This window comes from Vigna unguiculata, chromosome 8 (assembly GCF_037176805.1).
Source record: "Vigna unguiculata cultivar grain cowpea cultivar isolate G323 ecotype 2 chromosome 8, ASM3717680v1, whole genome shotgun sequence".
NCBI lineage: Eukaryota > Viridiplantae > Streptophyta > Magnoliopsida > Fabales > Fabaceae > Vigna > Vigna unguiculata.
This window is the reverse complement of record NC_140799.1, coordinates 9427494-9454083: the sequence shown is the minus strand read 5'-3', so window position 1 is coordinate 9454083 and position 26590 is coordinate 9427494. Positions and strand designations below refer to the sequence as shown.

Genomic DNA, 26590 nt, shown 5'->3' with positions numbered 1-26590 from the left:
ATTTAGTTGGGGTGTTACAATAATAATAATAAAAATAATAGTAAAAGAAAATTAAATAATAATAAAAATAAAAATAATTATAAAATAAAAATTATAAAAATTATAAGAATAATAATAATAGTAATAATAATAATAATAAAATAATAATACAAAAATAATAATAATAATAATAGTAAAATAAAATAATAATAATAATAATAATATAAATAATAATAATATTAATAATAGTAATAATAATAAAAATAAAATAATAATAATAATAAAATAATAATAATAGTAATAATAATAATATAAAATAAAATAAACCTAATAATAATAATAATAATAAAAATAATAATAATAATAAAATGATAATAATAAGAATAAGAAATAATACTAAAAAAAATAATAATAACAATAACAATAATAAAGTAAAATAAAAATAATAATAATAAATAATAATAATTTTGTCATATTTAAAAGAAAAACTCTAATCATCACACCAAACCAAAAGGAAGAATCATAATAATTATAGTAGTGATGAGGTCACAAAGAGAACTCAATACAACGAAAACCATAAGCACACGCATACTCTCTCTAAAATCACATACAACAAACATCAAGAGGTTAAACGATAAAAGAATTTGGTTCAGGAAAATGCTTTCATGCATCAATATATAATGTAATTGCATATAAATCACTAAAACAAAAAATGGCAGCTCCTAACCTGGATTTCTTGCTCATGTTGAGTTCCAAGTCCTTTCGTGATCATAACCGCATCCCACCTCTTTGGCTCCCACTATTTCTCACTCTAAATGGCCTCCCAATTACCAATAAACCAATTCATGTTTCATGATAATTTCTATGGATCTAGGATTATATTATTACGCCCCATGGTCCATCATATTATTAAAATAATAAAATAATTAAATTAACACCCTAATGTTGTACACAAAAGACGAACCTAAGTCCTTTCATAGCAACTAAGTACTCTGAACCATTTAAGCTAATATTATTCTTTGTCTTCTCTCTCTCCATATTGATTAACTTAGAGATTCCTACCCTCGCATTTATTAAATAAATATTTATTTATTTATTTAATTTTCTTGGGTCTTACACTCATACCCATACCCATCTCCATTGAAAAATTCATTCCCATACCCAAACCCAACGGGTATCAAATTTTTGTCCTATCCTCATCCCCACCAAGTAACAGGTATATACTTGTACCCATACCCGTACTTGCTTTCTTACTATTTCAATATTAATTAATTAATTTTTACAAAACAATAAAAAATTACGGCAAATGAAACATAATTAAATATTCAATATTAAGAGGAAGATTGTTTCTTCAATATCAAATATTTATAAATAAATTATATTATAATTGTATACATTTTAAATTAAAATACCAAATAAAATTTCATGAGAACCAAAACATCTATTAAATTTGCAACCATTAATGAATTGTAGTTGACAAAATTTATTTTTTTAAAAAAAAATATATATAAAAGAAAAACAAATATTCATATTAAAATATATGTTAAATGTATGTTTACTTCAATTTTTTAAATTATAATAAATCTCTTTTTTATACATTAATAAAACTTATAGTAAATCACTTGATCCAAATAACGCAAAGAACAAATATTAAACTAATAATAACAATAAAAGTTTAATATAGATATTGTATCTTTTGAATTTCAATATATGTTGAATGGTGATAAAAAGAAATTCATGGCAATTACATTAAAATTTTATATTATAGTAAATAAAAATTATATAGACAATTATAGTGAGAAAGTCACCGCATAATAATGAGTTAAAAATCAAAGATAATTATATAAAATATATCAAATTAGTATTTTATATTATAAAAATAAAAAAGAAATAAAAATATTAAAAAATGATTAAATGTGTGTCTTAGAAACAATTTGAGAGACTATTGTATGAAATCATACAAAGGAAATATATGATTAAGGGTATAATAAAATGAAAAATACTTTAGATATCTAAGAAAAATTTTCAAATATCAACATAGTCAATGGTTGAGAAATAACAAAAATTGTTTTAACGAAATAAAATAATTCTTCAAATGAAAATAATAATAATAATAATAATAATAGTGTAGAAAAGATAGTTTTTTTTCTATTACGTAGTAAATTAAAAGTTTATGTTATTGAACGCTTAAATTGAGAGTGTTAGACAGTCTCATGAGAAAATAAAATATACATTAAATAAAAATATTAAAATAAATAGAAATATTCAAATGTGAGACATAAAAACTATTTAATTAACATACATTATTTGAACATAATTGCATAAAAGTTATGATAAGATGAAAAATATATTGGAGATGCAAAAGACTTTTATGGCAAACCAAACAATTAGAAGAAATAGAAAATAGAAAGTGTATGTGTGTGTGTATATATAAGTTTACTTAATTGACTATGAATGGTTTAATAATTTAAACGAGGATGAGGATATGGCGGGGACGAGCATTTTTGCTGGTGTGGGAACAGGAACGGGGCAGAGATGTTCCTCCCCATACCCATCCCCATATGGAGTTGAAAAAGTCAGGGATTCCCCATACCTATACTCATACCTAGTCAATGCGGAGATTCCCCGTCAACACGGGGACGAGTTCGGGCAATATCCACGAGGAGGAGTTTATTTGTAATTCCTAGATGCTAATGACCAAATAAGGTCATGTAAGACCCGAGGAATTTAAATAATTAAATAAATAATTATTTAATAAATGCAGGTAATGGAAATCTTTATGGCATTTAATGTTGGGATTTTTGATGTGGAAAAGTACTAGTTCACATGGTTGAGAGTACTTGATTGTGTTAAGAGAACTTAGGTTCAAGTCTTGTGTTTGACATTTTTGTGTTATTTTAATTGCTTATTATTTTAATAATATGGTTGATCGTGAGTGATAATATAATCCTAAATGTATACTAAGTATTTTATTTTTGCTTTGGTGACGAATTTGAGTAGCGAAGATTTGGAGGTGAGTTCTACGAATATGGACACAGACAAAGGAATAATAAGACTTTAAGGACAAAATTAAGGAGAGGATCCCAATTTAATTTCGTTTTGATTTTTTTTAAATTAGTTTTAGGGCTGAAAAGTGAGGGGAACTAGGTTAATTTTGTGTGGCTGCCAACAAGAAAATTTTAGAACCTTAAGGAATTGAGTGAGGACAGTGTTGATGGTTGGGAGAAGGTCTCAAGAGTGGGGATCAACATGGGAGCAAGGAAGAACATTAGTGGAGCATTTTAGCAGGATTTCTAGGTAGGGGAAGCTGAGTTTGATTTTTGTGTTTGAAGCTTGATCTTGTTTCCTTCTTTTTATCTTGTGATGGTTGATGAGTGAGGCTTTAAAAGTGTATACATAGTTTCTTTTTGTTCTGTGTGTGGTTATGTTTAAAGAATTATGGATGTTGAAACTTTGTTGCTGAGAATGTTTTTCCTGTTCCTGTGGCTTGAGTAATGTCGTGGGGGATTGGGTTATTGATTTCCATGAAACATTGGTGTGCATTTACTACTATTTTTCTTGTATGCATAAGGTCTATTTTCCTCTAGTTTTCACATGTACAACCAAGAACCCGCCTCTTCTTTTCGTTAGAGGTGCAATCACATACTTTTGGTTTCTCTTTAAATAAGTCGACTTGAGTCAATATACGTGGGTGATGCCCAGCTTCAATAGGGTCCGTGTTGGGTTTCAAGTTAAGAATTGTTGCAGCGTTGGCTTCCTTTCTTCCTCTTTATACGTATAAGAATATGGAAATGTGGTGCATGGACTTTTGTTTCACACTTTCGCAACTTTCACATGATGTAGTTACTCCCATTGGCCATTATATATATATATATATATATATATATATATATATATATATATATATATATATATATATATATATAGATATTGGTTTTGGTATTATAAACAATTAAAGTATACTTATTATATATATATATATATATATATATATATATATAATATAAAAGGTTAAGAAATTTAATCCATCTTGAGGGGACTGCAATGGGGTATTCAAAAATTTTGAATATTGATGTTACTACGATTAAACATATATATTTGTATTCTAGAATTGTGTGCCTTGAATGTTGGTTCATTAGAACCTGTGTTTTGGAATACATAAACAAGAAAGTTTGCGTTATTGGTATAGCGCCTGGCGGGGGGGGGGGGGATTGGACTGCTAGGTGATAGCTACCAACAGGCGATCGGGAACTTGGTTTCGCCTAGCGACGAGTATGAAGCGCCAGGCGGTTCTGGGTGCAGAGTTGGATTGCGCCGAGGATTCTACACAGCTTTAGATGGAGGTCTTGAGGCGATGATTTGTTGGGGGCCTAGTTACGAGCAAAGCTTGTATTGGGGTAACATTAGGTCACTTGAGGTTGTAGCCTGGTGGTTTGTTGCTCGTATAGATGGATTCCGGAAGATTGCCCTCCTCGGTATTAGCCGACGAGTTTGGTAGTCTTGGGACAAATACAGAATGAGGTTCGTATTGAGGAACTCCAGTTAGTGTTGCAGATTGTGGCAATGACAAGATCATTCCCACGTGTGGACTATAGGTGGTGACCTGTAGTCGGAGGGGTGAGTAGACACTCGTGGCAGCAAGTATCGACCAATGTAATCATCAAATGGTGTAGAATCAAGAGGCGTCCAAAAGAATATGTGAATGTTAGGTTTGACGGTTGGGGTTTTCATTGGAGTCATGGGTTTTAAATCATTACTTTATTTTATATCGTATTTCTTTTTATTTAAGCTCACCCTATATGTTTGTGTTTGACAATGATCATGTAACTTGTTACATGGGAGCATATTATGTTCCAGGAAGTGCTAGTGAGACTTAGCGTCAGAGCGGAGTAGTGTGGGGATATTTTTATTTCTACAGTTTTATATTATTTTTCTGTAATCTAGATTAAATTTTGGATTTGGAGATGTAAGGTTGAATTAAATTTTATGTTTTCAACATTTTGGTGCTTATAATAAAGCTTTTATTTCCCGCGTTTTGGGAAATGTGTTGAATAAATGATATCTTTTATTTATTTATTATTAATTTTATTTAAATAAATAATATCCAGCTAGGACGTTACAAATAGCATGGGCTGTTGTTGAAGTAGAAAGCAAGGAAACCTGGACTTGATTCATGGATTTGTTTATTGAGGATCTTGGTGGACCACATGTTCTTGGTTTGTGTACATTCATCTCATACCAACAAAAGGTACTTTCTTTTCAAACCATTTAAATTTTTTTGTAACCATGATTGACATTCACTAATGTACTAATTCTTGTATAGGGTCTCATGTAAGCTATATAAAGACACTTCTTCTTGGAGCTAGTCAAAGATTTTGTGTTTGCCATTTATACACTAACTTTAGGAAAAAATTTCCTAGTGCAAATCTGATGCGGTTGATGTGGAAGGCAACTAAATGCATTTACCCATAGGCATGGGAAAGAGAAATGATGAAGATCAAAGACATATACGATGAGACATTCAAATATCTTATTCAAATTCCCCTAAGGCAAGTTTTAGTTGTTGCTATATTTTCTAAGTTAAATTTCGTGTTGCACCATTATGTTTTGATAAATACATGTGAATTTCTTTCAACAGGTAGTGGTCAAGATCAAGGTTTACTCAAACAAATTTGTGTGACATAGTGGTGACTAACATGAGTGAATCATTTAACAGTCTTATTGTTACATCAAGGAGTAAGCCCATAATAACAATGCTTGAGGAAATTCGGGCATACATCACGCGAAGATGGGCTAAGAATAGATTGAAGATAAGTACACATGAAGGTTCTGTTTGTCCAAGAATATTGGCTAGATTTAAAGAAGAACCTGCAAATTCACCACATTGGCTTCCAAGATACTTCAATAATCATTTTTTCACAATTATGTTGTTCCTTAGTATCCAGATCCACCCTTTTCTGATTTGACATAGGTTTACCCTTTGAACTTGTTTTCATTTTAGGATTTGGACATAATATCTACATAGTGTAAAGAGGTCAATAGTTTTCATTTCTCAATTCAATAGAGTCCTTCATGAACATGAGAAACTCATTCTGATGTGTACATTTAAGCAATATACATAAGAAATTTGTGGTGTGCATGTTTGTATGTTGTAATCACATGGGTGTCTAATAAGTGAAGTTTTTGGTAATTTGTCAAAGTCACACCAGAGTTCATATAACTGAACTACAAATTGCCCCACTAGTAGGACCGCTGCTGAAGTTTTACTTCCTCTACAAAAAATTGTGTGCTCCTCTCGTCAAAGACAAGTACTCTATGAATGTTTGCCTTAGATTAAGCATCTTCTAATGCCTTTGTTGTCATCTTATTGTGCTTTGAGCTTGAACTTTCAGTTTGCATGTCACCAAGATCTTATACACAGTTTGTAATGAAATACTTTACTCTTCTCTTTGTTTTGTACATGTTTTACAGTAGGCACATGCATGAGACAAAAAAAATTGTATTTGTTTATTATGATAAAAACTTAGGTTTTAATGACTAAAGTAATTAAAACTTGCATCTTATAGAGTTTGACTTCTCGTTGCCTTAACATAATCATCCCAAAAACATCTATGAACACCCTTGTTAAGCAAAGTTAAATGGGATCCTCTCTTACACTTTTAGATTGTTACAAATGGTTCTTAGACACTTTTGTAAACTTCTACTTATATTCTTATCACTTATCACATTGATTTTAAAATACTTATCACTTTGATTTTAAAATGTAATTGACATCCAATGAAAACTTCTTCAATAGAATGCTTTTTATTATGAATGAGGAAGAAAACACCAACAATGAATTAATAAACAATGGTGGTGTAAGGTGTTGTATACACTATTGTAATTGTGGGTCTGTTACAATGAGAAAAATGTATCTATACATCAATAACCACTATAAAGACACAAAGAGGATAAACAAAATGCAACACTACCTATATATAATTTAACATCTTTAAAAACAAAAATGTGATGTTTAGTATAAAAAAATGATTACATAATACAAGCATAAAAAAGACTTCATTCAATATTTATAAATATATTGAAAAGAATGTTTCCTATTTTCATTTGTTAATAGGTTCATTGGCTAAATGACAAAACATATCCAAAGATTTCTCTAAAAAAGTGTTAAAATTTAATATGAGTTCTTATTAATTTAAAATTATAGAACTCAAAAAGAGGTTGGGCACAACCAAGGAAAGGTGATCAGAAGATCTGCTAGAAGTTTTATGGGTGTATGTACCCCTTAATCAACCACCAACAAAACCCTTTTCAACCAAAGTTATGACACTAATGCCATGATATTGGTTGAAATAGCGGAGGCTTCCTCTTGGCAAGCACAATATGAGAAGAAAAACAATGACGATTGCCTCTATATCAACCTAGACTTGCTATGCAAGAAGCGGGAAAAAGCTCAGACACGAGAAGTAGCTACTAAGCGCATGACAACAAGAAAATATAACTCTAAGGTCAAATCGAGGACATTTTAGAAAGGAGACTTGGTTTGGCGGATAACAAGCAACACAAAGAAAATGTAGGGGAAGTTCTCAGCCAATTGGGAAGGATGAAAACCCTTGATATTTGCCTTCATTGCCTTACTCAACGATGGTGCTTGAACTACCTTAAAAGTTTGTTGCTAATCGAATGCTCATGACTCTCACTATAATGAATGTATTTGGGCCTAGGATAAGGGGTGAACTACACAATTGGCTTGAAGCTAGTTGTCTTATTGGAAACATTGAGTATGAGTTGGGATGGCAACAAGTTGGGTACGAGTAGTGTCTACGCATTGTCCAACCAATCTATACAAGTTTTCCTTTTTATCGGTTGAATATCCATAAAAAAAAATAGTCTCTCCATGTTTGAGAAAGTGGTTGCATAAAGTTGACAATCCACTTCAAACAATGTGTTGGCATGGCAACCAAATGTCCCCTCAAAGCGTTGTTCGTGTCAACATACCTTTTGCATTGATTTGGGCAATTCATGCACGAGTAATAAAGTTCTTCATCTTGGAGTAACATCTTTATAAAGCCACCGAACCATCCAATGCTTTGTAAGCAAGTGTTCCCTAAAACTACTAGTCATGTTAGCATACCTTTCATAGTGATGTTGATAGGTCATGCATGCGTGTTAGACTCCTTCATCTTTGAGTGACATTATTACATTATTCCAAAGTCGCCCCAAGTACTCAATGCTTGATAGACAATCATCTTGTTGAAGTGTTATTCATGTCAACACAACTCATAGGCTTTAGACAATGTGACATCATAATGATATGTCTTGTGTTAGGCATATATGAATTACATCTATTCATTAGGTATATGTTGCATGTTGTTTGCGCTTTAATGGACTCATCTATTATTTAATTTGGTGTTTAACACTTTTTGTTCATTTGTTCTTCTGACGTTTTCTTCATATGTGATTACTTCAACTTGTTTTCTTCAAGCCTATTATATACTCATCTTTTAAAGAATGAGTCGATTAGTGAAGTCATATATCAAAACAAGGTGTCCTCTAATACATGGTTATCTAACACTTCAAGTGCCTATTGTTGACTTGTCTATAATTCTATAATGCATGTTTACAAGTTCGTCTAATATTGTGTTCCGGGCTTGAACCTTTAGTTTGCATCTCATCAAGATCTTATACATAGTTTGTGATCAAATATTCTATTTTTCTTTTTATGGTAAAAACTTATGTTTCTATATGGTCGAAGGGGTACTCTCAAGTCCTAGATAGCTTGTCCTGTGTCACTTCTATTTCTTGTCAGTTTAGTCTCCAAATAATCCCTTTTGTCCAAAGCCGCTCGGATGGTACCTGCAGAAGGCACTTTGATGCTTAAGTTAAAAAGTGTCTAAGTGTAAGGGTATTAAATGCGATAATGAATGTAACTAAATACCTTACTTGGACCTTCTATTTATACTACTTGTAATGGGTTTTCACTTACCACCAACCTAATTACGGCCCAATCATACCTTAATACGATTACTAAGCTGATTTATGTTAACCTCATTGTAGATTGGTTAGTTGCGTCGATGAGGACTACCAATCGGCCTACATTTTTTCAAAGAGTATTAAATGAGTTGGAGAGCAATGGATAGCGTTGGATTCTGCTACGACGGTGACAACCCCGTTGGATCTTTCACAGTTTTTCTAGTTAACAAAGGTTTTGCCGAGTTGATTATGCTTTAGCTTATTTCTTGTTTTTAGGCTTTGTATGATTCTGCCGACCAACCAATCAGTGACTAATGTTAAATTGGGACACTTAATAGCTTTGACTGATTAGGTGATTGGTCCATACTATACAACTTAGGTGTTAATGACTAAAAAAGAAAAAGAAAAAATTAAAAGTTGCATCTTGTAGAGCTTGAGTTCCCTTTGCCTTAACATAATCATCCTAGAAACATCCATGAACAAGTTATAATCAAAATTAAGTGAGATTCTCTCTTACACTTGTATATTGTTACAAATGGTTCTTCTATAATTTTGTATGCTTCTACTTAGATTCTTATCACATTGATTTTATAATGTCATTGACATCCAATGAAAACTCCTTTCATGAAATATTTTTTACTATGAATGAGGAAGAAAACATCAATATGCAATAAAAATAACTTAAAAGGTCAAACAATGAATTAATAAACAATGGTGGTGTAAGGTGTTTTATGCACTATTGTAATTGAGGGTCTATTACAATGATAAAAATGTATCTATACATCAATAACCACTATAAAGTTCACCATCATTAAAAACAAAATTCACTTATTTTTATAAAGTCTTAATATAATTATTATTTTTACGTAAACTAAATAAATAATTATTTGAAATTTTAAGCTGATAAAAATAATAGAAGTTAAGTAAAAATATGTAATAAGGAAGAAAAATATCGCAGCCACTGGGAGCGAGATGAAGAACTGGTGGTGGAAGTTACAGCAACGCAACGCGATATCCACATTGCGAATTGCTTAACGCATTTTATGACCTTCCAATTCGGATTCTTTCTCTTCTCTGTGCTCTGAACTTCAACCACCGTTGTTTCATGGACTCTCTTTCTCTCTCTCTCACTCACCGCAACAAAACGATATGGGTCTCAGCCTAAACCCCAACAGACTCAGATATTGCGTGCCTCTTCACACCCCTCATTCCTTCACCAATTCACCTGTTTCTCTTTCTCCATCTTCTGGTCACTTCTCTTCTTTCCTTTTAAATCATCATCTTATTCTTGTATGGTTATATATTTCTTGTGTCTTGTTACCACAGTTAGTTTATCACAAACTAAGGAATGAGATTTTATGTATTCATTCAATCTATTGATTTTTACAGTGTTTATTTTAAAATTTAGAATAAGGATTAGAAATTATACTGTATTGTTGATTGTTACTATAATTATCTTAAAGTTTAGATCAACCATTAATTCTGATTATGTAGAATTTACAGAATCGTGATTGTGAATTTTTTTTTTGTAATTATTTTAAAATTCTTCGTAAAAATTATGTCCTAATGCACAGAAATTGAAACTGAGAAAGACTTAACAATCGTGAAGGTAGTAAAATCATTTTTATTTTTTATTTTGATAGAGTGTAATGTTATTAACATGTTACTTACTTCAGATTATGTTTGTAATTCGTTTCTGTTGGTTTAAAATTTGGGTGAAATATGGTGCAGCTGGAGCCAAGGAGAATTTTTTCAACTTCACGAAGTTGTCTTTGCCGTCGACATTTTATGAGGAAGGAGAAGCTTTGCAGAAAGATTTTGGAAGGGTTTATGCATTTTCGGCCTTGGGTACCTTGGAAAATGATTCATTAGGAAGAGAAGAAACTGGGGTACGTACGACATAATTCTCTATTATGAGTGTTGTGATTTTCTTATTATATTGGGATTTGACTCCTTATGGTGTATGTGTTCTTGATTTGAATTGTAGTATTTGATAACTCAACTCTCTTTAAATTAGTGGTGATTGTATCCTTACTTTTTCACTTTAGAAGTGTCGAGTCCATTATATTGATGGCCAACATAGGTCTTATGAGATGCTAATTTCCCAGGTAAGCAAAGGGAAGATGTCAATGAGTAGTGTACATGGCATGTTTGATAATACCCAAATGCCTTTTGGAGAGGTATCTACTGTCTCAAAGAAGTTCGAGTCATTCACGCCACAGCATTTCCATTTATTAATGAAGAACCTTGGTGTTTTAGAAGAGACTTTTGCCGATTCTGAAGCACAGAGGTTGGAAAAGGCTATTAGATTGCAACTAGAGAAGCTTGGTGCTCTCGAGTTTTTCAATGTTTGTCTATCAAGATCACTTGGAAGCTCATTTGTGTCAGACTATGCTGATAAAGTACCTAACAAGGGCAAAAGTGTTGTCCCGTCTAGCAAGAAAAAGGAAAATAAAACTAGAAGAAAGAGAGAAATTGATGTCAAAGCAGTTTCATCACAGTCATTGGCTTTAAAAGCTAATCAGGAAGATCTATTAGGATTCTCATTTTCAGTTGTGAAAAGAGCAACAAATAGTAAAAGTAAAAGAGTGATGGTTGCTAAAAGGGAGGCAGAGATGGCAAAAGGTGTAAAGGTTAGTGTATGATCTAAGAAATAGAGAGATTCTGTTCCGTGATTGTAAATTACATAAATACTGAAATTCTTTACTACTCTAGGTGCTAGCTGAGTTAGAGAAAATTAGGACAGCTATAGAAGAGGATACCAAGCGAGTAGTGAGCTTGAATCACTGGGCTGAAGCATCTGGAGTTGATGAGAAGGTGCTACCACAGCTATTGCATCATGGTTATTATTGCCGGGATGAACTCATACGGAGTTCTCGTTCCTTAGTTCTATTTCTTGCCAGAAAATACAGGGGTATGGGAATAGCTTTGGATGATTTACTTCAGGTTAGTTCCAAATGTCATTATGCATGATTGATTATATACATAATGTGCCATTTGTTGACGAGGACATGTTTCTATTTGTCTTTTATCTATTTGTGCACTCATTGTGTGTAGTTGTAAATTATATCTCAAGAACCCAACTTACCTGATTAAGAGCCGACATTTATGGAGCCAACAATGAACAATTTCTGAGAGTTAAAATTGAAGCAAATAAGTCAAGATATATGCATGTGTATACTGTGGGTGAGGAAGGGGATGGGTGGAATGTATATTGAGTTGATTGTATCAGTTCATTGAAAGAAAGGACACGCATAGAGGCATTTCCCTTCTTGATGGTTACATCTATACTTATTCCAGTGCACCAACAATTTATCACCTCTAATTTTGAAGACAATTATTACATGTGATCTTTTATTATATTCTCATTTAGTGATAAACCGCTCTGATCTTAAATTCTTACCACTGTGCATTGAAGGATATAGACCCAAAATATCCCATACTAGGAAGGAAGTGGGGGAAACCAATTTCATAAATACTCCATCAAACATCCCATAGTAGGATATAGACCCAAAACATCATAGGATTTAAGTCCTCTCCACCCGAAATGTCATTCTACTACACATGATGAATCTAATGATTTTTTTAGTTTCTGTCAGTTTTATCACTTAGAAATTAGAATCAATGTCTCATGCTTTTCTTTATTGTTACCAGAGATAAAACAAATTTACAATACATAAATGGGTGAAAACCTCGTCTTATAAGTCTTTGTAGAGTTAAGTTTAAAGTTCATTTTTAATATGGTATCAAAATTAGGTTAAAAGTCTATCCTAGTGACATTTGTTATTTGTTGGATCTATTCTGCCATTCACTATTGGACTACCCATAAATATTTAGTTTCAAGCTTAAGATGTATATACCTTGGTGTGATGGGGATGTTGGAGATCTCACATCTGCTAGAGATAAGGTAAATTTATAATATATAATAAGTGGGTACAAACCTCATCTTATAAGACGGGTTTATATGGTTGAGTTCTATGATGCAAGATACGATACGTGTATCGGATATGACACGTATCTGATACGTTGATACGTTTATTTTCAAAATAATAGGATACAATACGTGATAGATACATGATATATGAATATTGAAAAGTGTACAATAATTCTTACAAACATAATAAATATATGATTGTTAATGTGTGAATCCAAATTTCCTAATTAGAGACCAATTATTTTGGTAGCCAAAACCTGGTAACTAATGTTAGTGACCAATTTAAAAATCAATTCATAATTGAAACTGTTTTAATTACCAATTTAAAGACCAATTATACTTTTTTGGAACTATTTTAGTTGTCAATTAGGTCACTATATAGTGACTAATTATTTTTTGTCACTAAAATTGGTCACTATTCAAAGATTTTATTGTAATGTACTATGATTTTATAAATTAAATACTTCCTCATAAATTAAATACTTCCTCATAAATTAAATACTTCATAAGTATTGTTAAAGTATCCTAAAGTATCGGACACGGATACATGATCCAAGTTGAAGTATCGGTGCATTATAGGTTGAGTTAGATTTAAAGTTCGCTTCTTAATAATTTCTTATTGAACATTTTGTAAATATATGATAACAAAAGGACAACTGAAATTTGCATGGTGCTTCCATCATTGGTACTTTGATCAAAGTTTTTTGTGAAGTTGACTGAAGTGGAAATGTAGAATTATAATGTTACTATCAAGACCTGCATGAATCCTATTTAGATTAGATTTTCATTGACCCATGCGTTTTCTTCACATTTCATAGGCAGGATATGTAGGTGTTCTCCAAGGAGCTGAGAGATTTGACAGTACAAGGGGATATAAATTCTCAACCTATGTGCAGTACTGGATAAGGAAATCAATTTTAAGAGTGGTGGAACGATATTCTCGAGGAATCATAATTCCTGTATGTTCTTTTGCTTAAGAGATTGTTTCTTAGTACCAGTTTCTTCCAAGACAACCTAAATTTTGATCCCGTGTTCTTTTAATCATTATTATTCTTTTAGTGGTCATTAAACAGGGCAATAAAGCAAATCCAGAAAGCTCGAAAAGTCTTGAAAAGTACACAGAAGAAATGCCCAGATGATTATGAAATTGCAAAGATGACAGGTCTTTCACTAGATAAAATCAAATCAGCAAGCAATTGTCTGAGAATAGTTGCTTCAATTGATCAGAAGGTGGGGAATTGCCTTAGTATAGAATATAATGTAAGACTACTATTCTCCCTGTCTTTACCTCTCTTACCTGCAACCTGTTTGTTTTTATTGTGTTATGATCTGAGTGGTGGTATTTTGTTTTTAATCATCATTGGCTGTGTTGTGTAAGAAGAAAGATGCAAAGCGTTATAAATGTCTGGGAGTATGAAAAAGGCTTCTACCTTTAAGAAAAAGAAGGAAAATGGAAGATAAATTACCTGCCCAGTTTATCACATCAATTAACTAAAACAGAAAAACATGCTCTCTTGTGTGCATCCAATGTCCATGAGAACTTCATTTTCTTCCATATTATCAATTTTATTTTTTCTCACGGCATTTTGTTGATCGTGCATGTTGGTATTTTCATGTTTTGAGCATGCTTTCCCCAAGTCAAGGTTGAAGTGCTGCTGCCGCCGCAATTTGAGAGATGTATAATTTTCAAGTCACCAATGTTACCTCACTTGTATAACTCAATCAGTTTTTTGTTTAATTTTTTTATACCCATCGAGAGTCATAAAGCATACAAAATTCTTATTTGGGTAGGTGGGTTCAAAGTTTCCATCACTGTTTTTAACTTAATCTGCAACCAGTAATAAGATTTGAAGGCTTTAACCTGTGCGGGAATACTAAATTTTGAAGAACAATTATCTTGTAATCTTATGTCAAGTATAAACTGTTTTGTGGATTAATGCTATAGGAACTTCTGCCCGATACAACAATCGAGAGCCCTGAAAATGCTGTCCTGAAGCAACATATGAAAAAAGACGTACATGATCTCCTGAAAGGCTTGAACTCAAGGGAAAGGCAAGTATTAACCCTACGCTTTGGCCTTATTGATAACCAGCCCAAGTCTCTGCAGGATATAGGGACCCTTTTCAAAGTTAGCAAAGAGAGGATAAGAAAAATAGAGAAAATCGCTCTAACAAAGTTAAGAAATGAGACCACCACCTCAGAGTTGCATTATTATTTGGATCTGTAGTACATATATATACATATATTATCTTTAGGTTCTGGTAAGCTTAAATAGTTTCTTGGTTTCATCTGGCAATGAAGGATGTGTACAAACTCTTGGTCCTGAATTGGTTGGATGAGATATGTGTAAAGTTTGGCACCCTCTTGACCTTGTGTTTCTCAACAATTCATTACACAGAGAAAGGTGTCGACAACAGAGAAAAGCTGCATGAAGTTAATGATCTCTTCTGTGGTTATCCTTCAAATCATGTGATAATGCTTATATGCTTGATCTTGATTTGGCCTTGAGAATGAATGACAGAATATTTGTGCTGGTCTATTATGTATATTCAAAATACATGTCATATAATGGTATATTTGTAAAAAGTATTACATTCTTTTTTTCATATTTACCATCTATTTAATCTATGCTCACTTAATTCCACTTCAAAATATGTCTGATGAATGGATGAGATAGATTGAATAGTTTCTCTTTTACAAAGTTTTCATTGCCTATCAAAATAATTTTTAATGAAGGTTATAAGAAGGGAAAAAAATGTAATTAAAGTATATTACATTAATACCTCATGGTATTCTTGAATTACATTTATAGTCATTTTTAAATTGACCTCCCTAATAAAGGAATGTGGTAACTGGGTGTTGCGGTGGGACACCGAAAAAAAAAAAGAATTAAGGAATTCTAGAAAAAAAAAAAAGAAAAATCACTCAGAAAAAAATGTTAATTTGTTAAACTAAATTCTTGAATTTGGGAGTTTATTTCAAGAAACGTATTAATATTCTACAATGTTGATTACAAAGATAATTATTTATAATTAATTAGTATACTATTTATATTTTTTAAATATTTCTCTTATCCTAAAATAATTATAACATTAATTTAAACAATCATTAATATGTGTTTTATTATTTTATGATTAAATTGGGCATAAGTATTATATAAGAGAAATGCTAATATTGCATTTCCATATTATATTATATTATATAAGGATGTATATCTCCTTTCTAAAAGAGAATAATTCTTGGTAAAAATAAAAAGTATTTGTGTAACGATAATATTCAAATTTCTATTATTTTAGAATTCATGCATGGTGAAGAAAAATGATAGAGGTACATATCCAAACCAATTCATTAATATATATTTATCTATTTTTTTATTTATTGTTTTTTTATTACATTAAATTTTATACATTTTTTATTTAAAATAAAATTAAAATAACAAGTTTCCCAACTATTTTATAATTAAAAAATGTCAAATCTAATTAACTCATTGTCTATTTTTAAATATTATTATAACCTTTTAATTACAAAATAAAGCTTGATTTTAGTAGTTCTAAGCTATTTACTTCAAATTATTATCACTATTATTATTTTTAAATTTTAAAAAAATTAATATTTGAAAAAAAAATTTAAGTGTGAGCTACTTGAGATAACATTTAAATATGAACTTTAGTGTCATCACAATTGTTTGGTTGGAAAAGCATGCAGTAGAACCAAAAATACACTATAACTAAAATATATAAAGTTTAATCATAAGAACCTAAAGGATAAGAGGATGATGAAATGGGTTACCTACTATAAATTGTTTGGAGCATTTCTTCTTTTTCTAGCTACACCCCTATAAAATGTTTTATCCCATATTACCCTAAATAAAATATATTAAAAATCTTAAATTTCTTTCCTCTTTCTTCACACAACGTTTCTTATTGACCTTTACTATGTCGTCTTCGTCATCTTCCTCGTCCATTATCAATTTCATCTTTATCATCTTCACATAATTATTTTTGGATTGGCCAATCTGGAATGCACTCCCATATTCGATAATGCATACCATATTGTTTAATATGAAACTAAATTTCTGGATTGGTCAATCAAATATGCATCAGATTCGAGAGTGTATACCTGATTACCCAATCCATTATGTAAATTTAGATATTGGATTGGCCAACTTGAATTGCATTTTCAAATCCGACCAGATTGGCTAATCCAGTATGAAAATATAAATATTGAATTGGTCTACATTATTGGAGTTGGTTGCTTTTCTTCGAAGGATTTTTGGACATGGAAACATTAGGAGATTGTATTAGCAACATATGAAACTGTTATGGTATCGTAGCATGCGGAAGCACAAGATCGTGACAACTGGAAATTAAAGAGAAACAAGTAAAAGAGCAAGAGAAATAACACACAAGGATTTACGTGGAAAACCTCTTTTGAATGTAAGAGAAAAAATCACGGGACGATAATGAACAAAGTTCCACTATGAAAAAGAGTACAAAGCTCTTGAATGGGAACAAGAATCCTCACAAAAATACACTCAGGTGTATATTACAAAGTGTGTCTCTCTAAATGTTTTTCTATATTCTTTTTCAAGTTATGGAGATATTATTTATAGGCTTCAAAACTTGACCAGTTAATAAGCCATATGAAAAGTCTTCAGAAACTGCACTCGTAAATAGGTCATATGAATGCTCTTCAAAACTTAAGCAGTAAATAGGCCATATGAAGAGTCTTCAAAACTTAAGCAGGGTAATGATTAATAATTAGTGCTTAAGTAACGTGTAGTATTAGGAATTGAATGAGAACCACATATTTTAACAATCTCCACCTTGGTTCGAATTCTACAAGTGTTCATCGTTCGATAAAGCCCCAAAGGGCATTCAAGTGCTGTATAGACCAACCAAGTCCAAACAATGTTCAAACTTGGTAATTGGAAGTGGCTTGGTAAGCATGTCTGCTGGATTATCAGAAGTGTGAATCTTTTCAACCATATTTTTTCTAACAACAACAACATCTCTAATAAAGTGATGTTTTATTTTGATGTGTTTGGTCTTGTCGTGATAACGATTATTCTTGGTTAAATGAATAACACTTTGACTATCACAAAACATAGTAAGAACTTTCTGTGTTAGACCAAGTTCATTTACCAAACCTCGGAGCCAAATAGCCTCCTTCACTCCCTCTAGGGTTGGAATATACTCTACTTCGGTTGTAGATAATGCAACAATAAATTGAAGTGTAGCTTTCCAACTGATAACACTATTACAAAGGGTAAAGATGTAACCTTAGAAAGATCTTCTTCGATCAAGATCACCAGCATAATCCGAGTCAACATATCCTACAACATTATCAGTTGTAACCATTTTTTTGTCAAATACCAAGCCAATATGAGAAGTACCTTTTAGATACCGAAAAATCCATTTTACAACACTCCAGTGTTTCTTGCCTGGATTATGCATATACTGGCTTACCATGCTAACAGCATATGCAAGGTCTGGCCTGGTGCATATCATGACATACATAAGACTGCCAATAACATTAGCATAAGGAACATGTGACATATGCTCCATATCTTCCTTTGTATCTGGGCAAAAATCTAAGGATAACTTGAAATGTGCAGCAAGTGGAGTAGAAACAGGTTTACAATCATTCATATTAAACCTATCAAGTACTTTCTTAATATACCTTTGTTGAGATAAAAACAATTTACCAGCTTGACGGTCCCTGCAAATCTCCATACCAAGAATTTTCTTTGCTACACCTAATTCTTTCATTTCAAACTCATTGCTTAGTTGAGTTTTTAATTTCCTAATAGAAAACTTGTCACATGATGCAATTAACATATCATCAACATATAGTAACAAATATATGAAAGATCCATCTTGGAATGTTTGGAAATAAATACAATCATCAAATTGACTCCTGCAGTAACCTTGCCCAATCATGAAAGAATCAAACCTCTTGTACCATTACTTGGGTGCTTACTTGAGGCCATATAAAGATTTATTCAAATGACAAACAAAATGCTTCTTTTCCAAGAACAATAAATCCCTCTCGTTGTTCCATGTAAATTTCTTCTTCCAGCTCTCCATGTAAAAATGTTATCTTTACATCTAGCTGCTCTAACTCCAAATCAAACAAAGCAACAAAAGCAAGCAAAAGACGAATGGAAGTATGACTAATCGTGCTTTGCATCTTGCATTTTCAATCCCGGGAATGGATCCATTTGCACTTTAATGGTCGTTTGTCTTTAGGCAGTTCTGTCAGAGTCCAAGTATTATTTTTATAAAGACTCTGAATTTCTTCATTCATAGCCCCTAGCCACTGAGAAGACTCAACACAAGAAACAACTTCAGTGTAGCTGACAGGCTCAACACCATCATTAACCTCTTGTGCAATTGATAATACATAGGCAGTTAAATAATTATTAATGTATTTGGCTGGCTTTATGATTTGTCTTCTAGCTTTGTCCCGAACAATAGAATAATCATCTCCTTGTTGTTGAATAGGAGAAGTGGTTCTATCATCACACTCACCATCATCATGATGATCATCAATATTGGATTCATTTGTAGAGGAAGATGGGACATCAATACCAGGAACTGCAAATTTGAATTCAAACTCTACCTTGTCATTAGTACCCTGTATATTCCCTATATTGGTAGAAGAAGACACAAAAGACTGTTTTCCAGAAGATAATAATGCATCCTCATTAAAAATTACATCTCCACTAAGAATTAGCTTTTGAGACTTTGATTCAGAGCACCATAAACGATACCCCTTAGATTCAAATGCATAACCTAGAAATATGCACTCAATAGCTCTTGGAGCTAATTTTCCATTATTAATATGTGCATATGTAGGACATCCGAAAATTCTTAAATTAGAATAGTCAACATGATTACCTGACAAAATCTCTTCTGGAACTTTGAAGTCAAGTGCTGAATGTGGAGAACGATTGACCAAATAGCATGCAGTAGATACTGCCTCGGTCCAAAGATCATGTCGATGCCATAGCCCAACATTTGAGAGCATACAACGAGCTCTCTCAAGTAGAATTCTGTTCATTCGTTCTGCAACACCATTTTGTTGGGGATTCCTTGGAATGGTTTTGTGTCTAGCAATACCATGATTTGTACATAACTCATTAAAGTCACCACTACAAAACTCTAATCCATTATCTGTTCTAAGATTCTTTACTTTCTTCCTTGTCTGAGTTTCAACAAGAGTTTTTCACTTCTTGAATGTGGGAAAAGTCTCATTTTTATGTCGCAAAAAATATACCCAGACCTTACGGGAAAAGTCATCAATGATAGTCATCATATAACGACGTCCTCCATAGGAAGGAACTTTAGAAGGCCCCCCAAAGATCAGAGTGAATATAATCAAGAATACCTTTTGTACTATGAGTTACTGTAGAGAAACTAACCTTTTTTTGTTTCCCAAAAGCACAATGTTTGCAAAACTCCAACTTATCAATGACATGCTTACCAAGATATCCATGTTTGCTTAGAAGATGCATGCATTTTTCACTCATATGACCTAGGCGCATGTGCCATAATTTAGTGACATCATTTTCAGCCATAGAAGATGATACAGCTACTGAACCTGTTACAACAGTCCCTTGCAGGACATATAAGCTTCCAATTCGGTTAGCTTTCAAGAGAACAAGAGAACCTTTTGATACCTTAGAACTCCACCTTCAGCTGAGTACTTGCACCCGAGAGATTCAAGAGTGCCAAGTGAAATTAAGTTTCGCTTTAATTCAGGTATATAGTGAACATCAGACAAAGTCCTAACGACACCATCATCAGTCTTGATCTGAATTGTACCTATTCCTGCAATCTTGCATTGGGCATCATTACCCATTAAAACAACACCACAATCAACAGATTCAAAAGTAGTGAATAAGTCCTTATAGGGACACATATGAAAAGTACATCCAGAATCAATGATCCATTTTGTTTTACTCCTCTTATTAGAAGAGACAACAGACAAAGTAATGTCACCGTCAAAGTCAGCTTCAATATTGGCAGCTTCAGGGGATTGTGTGGCTTTTCCTTTTTCTTGTTTTTCTTCAAGATAAAACAATAATAAATCTCGTGTCCAGGTTTCTTGCAATAGCGACAAAATTTGTTGGATTTGCGTCCCCTGGACTTGGATCTGAACTTTTTGTCACTTGTACTCCTTCTTTCTTGAGTTCTACCTCTGACACTTAAACCATCACCCTTCTCCATAGAATGAACATCGAGATGAAATTTTTCTTTGGACAATAAATTAGATTTAACATCTTCAAAGGATAAGGTATCATTATTTCCGTACAACATAATTTCTTTGAAGTGTTTGTAGGTAGAAGGTAGAGAGACAACCAACAAAACAACTTTATCTTCATCATCAATTTTAATATCAATATTTTCTAGATCCAAAAGGATAGAATTAACTCATTAAGATGAGATTGAATAGGAGTACCTTCAACCATTCGAATGGTATATAAGCGTTCTTTGAGACGAAGCTTATTTACAAGGCTCTTAGTCATGTATAAAGACTCTAACTTTAGCCATAATTCAGCAGTGGTTGTTTTATTTGCTACTTCACGGAGAACCTCCTTTGATAAGGAGAGTTGGATTGATGACAGCGCCTTTTCATCCAGCTCCTCTCACTACTCATCAGTCATGGAAGCTGGCTTATTTTCTATTCCATCTAAAGCCTTCTTTAATCCACTAAGGGTTAGAATGACCCTCATTTGGACTCGCCAAATAGAAAAACTAATCTTGCCATCAAACTTCTCAATGTTAAATTTTGTAGACATTTTGGAATTTCCAACCAAGAGCTCTGATACCACTTGTTATGGTATCGTAGCATGCGAAAGCACGGGATCGTGACAATTGGAAATTAAAGGGAAGCAAGTAAAAGAGCAAGAGAAATAACACACAAGGATTTACGTGGAAAACCTCTTTTGAATTTAAGAGGAAAAATCACGGGACGATAATGAACAAAGTTCCACTATGAAAAAGAGTACAAAGTTCTTGAATGGGAACAAGAATCCTCACCAAAATACACTCAGGTGTATATTACAAAGTGCGTCTCTCTAAATGTTTTTCTATATTCTTTTTCAAGTCATGGAGATATTATTTATAGGCTTCAAAACTTGACCAGTTAATAAGCTATATGAAAAGGCTTCAGAAACTGTACTCGTATTAGGAATTGAATGAGAACGTGTGGTATTAGGAATTGAATGAGAACCACATATTCTAACAGAAACAAATGAAACCCATGATTTGCACACATCTAATGTGCTTGAGAGGCCAAAATTTATTTACAATGAGAATATCAAAAAGTATGTGATGTGGAGGCATATTGGTGATGCCAACTACACCAAAGCAGTTGTTGGAGTAGCATACAACGAGAGCTCCAACTTTGTTCAAAAGTGAGGGCACATATTATATGATCACTTTAGGCTGCACAAGATGGGTGCAAGTGAGGCATTGGCTCATGTAGCTGAGCCCATTTTGGGGCTTGCATAACAACCCATGCATAACTAACCCAAATAAAAAAAAAAACAACAAAAAAACATGCACTTCTGGATTGGACAATCCAATATGCATTATCGGATCCGAATGTGTATATCCAATTACCCAATCCGATATATAAAATTACACATCAAATTGGTCAATCCAATATGCATTACTAAATCTAAAAATGCATACCGGATTGACCAATTCGATATGTAAATTTACAAATTGGGTAATCCGGTATACACTTCCGAATTCAATAATGCATACTGGATTGACCAATCCGGTATGTATTACCAGATCTAAGAGTGCGTTCTGGATTGACAAATCCGAAAACACTTTTGTGAAGAAGATGAAGATGAAATTGGTGATGGATGAGAAAGATGTTGGAGATGACAACATGAAGGTCAGGAAGAACGTCCGTGTTAAGAAAGAGAAAAAATATTTAGAATTTTTAATATATTTTATTAAGGAATAATATGGGATAAAACATTTTGAGGGTGTAATAAGATAAAATGAGGGTGTAGGAAGAAATCTTTTAATTATTGTACACAATTATCTAAGGAAAATAGAATTATAGGCCATATTCTTCGCTCTAGCCTAAACTCTGGAACTATATTTTATATTTTAGTTTGTTTCTTCTTGCACCCCATCACGAAACTATGTGCTTAATTTTGATTCAGAATTGGGATGGGTGGTGGGAATTTGGTATCTGGATTTGTGTTTCTAGAGGTATAATATATACTTTTGAAAAAGAAAATCCATAATATTATTGATGAGTTTTTGCTAAAAAAATATTTCCATAATTGGTATAATGTGTTCCAAAAAGTAAAATTTGGAAATTCATATATTTGATGGGGTGCAGAAAGAAATTTGACCGAGTGCAGAAATAGACAACCTATATTTTATGGTCAAATGGACTCGTGTTTTGTAAACGAGCTTGCATTGTGTAAACTACAACTATTCGTGCTTCCACAATACCTATTTGACTAGAGATATAGGGAAGTTGTGCATGATTACATGTACTTTAAATATGTGCAAATGTATTGTATGTGATAGATAAAATTTTAATTTTATGATTATATGTAAATTGCATGTTAAATATGCGGATATAGTTAAATAAAATGGATGCTGAATGGTTTCAACAAATTTATTGAATTGTAGTAATTTGTTATTGCATGAAACTTTGTATATCATTAGATTGTTTGATCTCTTAATAATTCTCTATATGTAGATATAAATGCTTGAAGTTGTGATTTATATTGGTGTGTTATAATTGTGTGGGGGAAAGAATTTTCCAAGTTAAAGCTTAGTGGTAGAATAAGTCTCACCCTTATTTCTTTCCACGAGAAGAAAATGATCATCGATGCGAATGAGATGTATAAATTTTGAAGACAATCACAAGTATGATTTAACTATGAGACTCTAGTTACTATTTTAGAGTACCTAATTATATTTTGACATAACATTGCTGAATATTAACGAAAATATTATATTTTGAATTGACATGTTCATTTGACCGTAACAAGTTTCTTATCTTTGATTGTTGTTAAGAATACAAAGTGGATATAACATATTTATCATTATGTTTGTATTTCGTGAACTTTAATGCAAAATTGTAATTCATCTTTATATAAAATTTTGATTTATTTTAATCTTCAAACTTTAAAAATGAATGGATATAGTCATTTAACCCAATTAAGTTAATTTTTTTATGTGTCAAACACGTTTCTCATTAGACATTGAAGCGAGTGTCAAACGGTGTAAATAACTCAAATGGTAGCATGAAACACGTTTGACACATAAAAAAATAATGTAATTGGGTTAAAAATACTATGTTTATTCATTTTTAAAGTTTGGGGACTAAAATGTATCAAAGTTTCAGACATAAAAAAATTTTAATTTTGCATAAAAGTTTAGGAACTAAACATATTGAACCCAATATTTTATATACATTGTGGAAACATATTGCTAACTCAAAAAAAAAAAATATTACTCTCCATTTTTGTATTTTACACAAAAAATTGAGAAGCATTGGAAATAAATAATAACTTGTTTGAGAAACTACTTCTTGTGGTGAACTAGCATATATGTGTGCTATTATGTTAGTAGTCATTGTGTACTTCTAATTATTCTAATTGTTAGAAATTAAATCATGAGAAAATTTTTTAACTATTAAAATAGCTTAATTACAGGAACAATTTTGCATTATTATAGGAATATAAGGATTGTGTATATTAATTATAGATACTCTGTCTTGTATATATTTTTGTTCTTCCATTCAATAAAATACAACATATAATTCCTTTTATTTGTTTCCTTTACATGATATCAGGAGCATAAACGATCATTTGCTCAATCATTCATTTTTTATTTTCCTATCCTTGTTTTGTTTCCATGGCTAATGATGGAAAATAACCAAATTCCATTAGTTCTTATTCTCTTCATCATTCTGACCATCCCAGAATGGTCCTTGTTTCAAAACCTTTAGATGGAGACAACTTTTCGACTCGGCGTAGAGCCATGGTCATCTTTTTAAATGCAAAATCCAAATTGGATTTTTGTTGATGGAACTCTTAAGGCACCCTCAGCGGAAGACAAACCAGAAGGATATGCAGCATGAAAAAAATGCAACGACATGGTATTATCTTGGATCTTTAATTCTTTGACACTTGATATTGTAGATAGTGTTATTTTCTATGACATTACTCATGAAGTTTGGGAAGATCTTCAAAATCGTTTCTCTCAAAGTCATGCACCATGATTTTTTCAGATTGAGAGAGACATTGCTTGCTTGACTCAAGATCAAATGACCGTCGCAACCTATTACTTGAAGTTAAAGAAGTTATGGGATGAGTTAGAACTCCTATAGTAATGCAACATGCACCTATGGAACAAACAATAAAAGGTGCAAATTGACACAGTTTCTTATGGGGTTGAATGACTCTTATAGTGCTATTCGTGGTCAACTTCTCTTAATGAATCCATTGCCTGATGTTACACAGGCTTATTCTTCCATCATTCAAGAAGAAAAACAACAAAATTTGGGCACCACACGTGACACAATAGAAGCATCAACCATGGTTGTTCAAAAGAATGAACCAACAACCCCTGTTGTTCGCCACAAACAAGGTCCTCCTTCTCGTTTTAATTCATCTAATCGAAAGTCGTTGCATTGTTCTCATTGTGATAGAGATCATCATACAAAAGAAACATGTTGGAAGCTACACGACTATCCTCCTAAACACCCCAAGCATGGAGTCAACCAAAATGCTTATTCTAAGCCTAATAGGAATAGTCAATTTTCAACAAATAATTTAACAACGACTCCAATAGTGCAACAATTGCAGTCCACAATGAATGGATTAACTGAACTACAACTTCAACAAATATTGTTTATTATGCAAGGTAATACATCATCTCTGTCAGCTAATCCTAAGGTCAACAATGCCAATGTTCCTTCAGGTTTGTCACCACCCAAACTTATAATTGATAGTGAGGCCACCGATCACATTATTTCTTCACCAACCTTGCTTGTCAACAGTAAAGAAAACACTTCTTTACCCCCAGTTGTTATGCCAAATGGTAATCAGACCCCTATTATCTCTATTGAAACGTTACCTTTCAGTCCAATTGTTTCTTTAACAAATGTGCTTGGGGTACCATCTTGCAAAGTATATTTGATGTTAGTAAGTCGGGTCACAAGAGATTTAAATTGTTTAGTAACCCTTTTTCCTTCTAGGTGTATTTTATAGGATTTGATGATGAGAAGGGGAATTGGTTTGGGTAAACAATAAGGTGGACTCTATTACTTGGTTGCAATGACATTAAATAAGTCACCCATTCCCATTCCATCATTCGCAGCCCATGTCACCAAGTCATCTCTTTCTTCAAACACTTATACTACCTTGTGGCATCGATGACTAGGACATCCATCTCCATCTAAATTAGATTTCATGGCTAAAACTTTGTTAATCTTCTCTTTAGAGTCAAATAAAATTTGTGATGTTTGTACTCTTGCAAAACAGACACGCCTTCCTTTTCCAAAATAGCTCAATTTATTCCATTAAACCATTTGAATTACTTCATTGTGATATTTGGGGACCATATAAAGTTTCTTCTCTTTCTAGTGCACGATATTTTTTTACTGTTGTGGATGATTTTTCTCGCTTCACTTGGATTTTTTTCATGCATCATA

At 32.3% G+C, this 26590-nt stretch overlaps 2 protein-coding genes across 2 annotated transcripts; both read left to right on the top strand.

The window, feature by feature from the left end:
* Positions 1-9900: 9900 nt before the first annotated feature.
* Positions 9901-15491, top strand: SIGC (RNApolymerase sigma-subunit C). The gene is made up of 7 exons (XM_028085195.2): positions 9901-10198; positions 10681-10838; positions 11058-11582; positions 11665-11895; positions 13702-13842; positions 13943-14143; positions 14829-15491. The coding sequence occupies exons 1-7, from the start codon at positions 10099-10101 to the stop codon at positions 15108-15110; spliced, it is 1638 nt and encodes a 545-aa protein (XP_027940996.1). The 5' UTR covers positions 9901-10098; the 3' UTR covers positions 15111-15491.
* Positions 15492-25319: 9828 nt separating this feature from the next.
* On the top strand, positions 25320-26182 carry LOC146884115 (uncharacterized). Its single transcript, XM_085665857.1, has 2 exons — positions 25320-26051; positions 26135-26182. Exons 1-2 carry the CDS (start codon positions 25323-25325, stop codon positions 26180-26182), a joined length of 777 nt encoding a protein of 258 aa, XP_085521983.1. The 5' UTR covers positions 25320-25322.
* Positions 26183-26590: the final 408 nt, after the last annotated feature.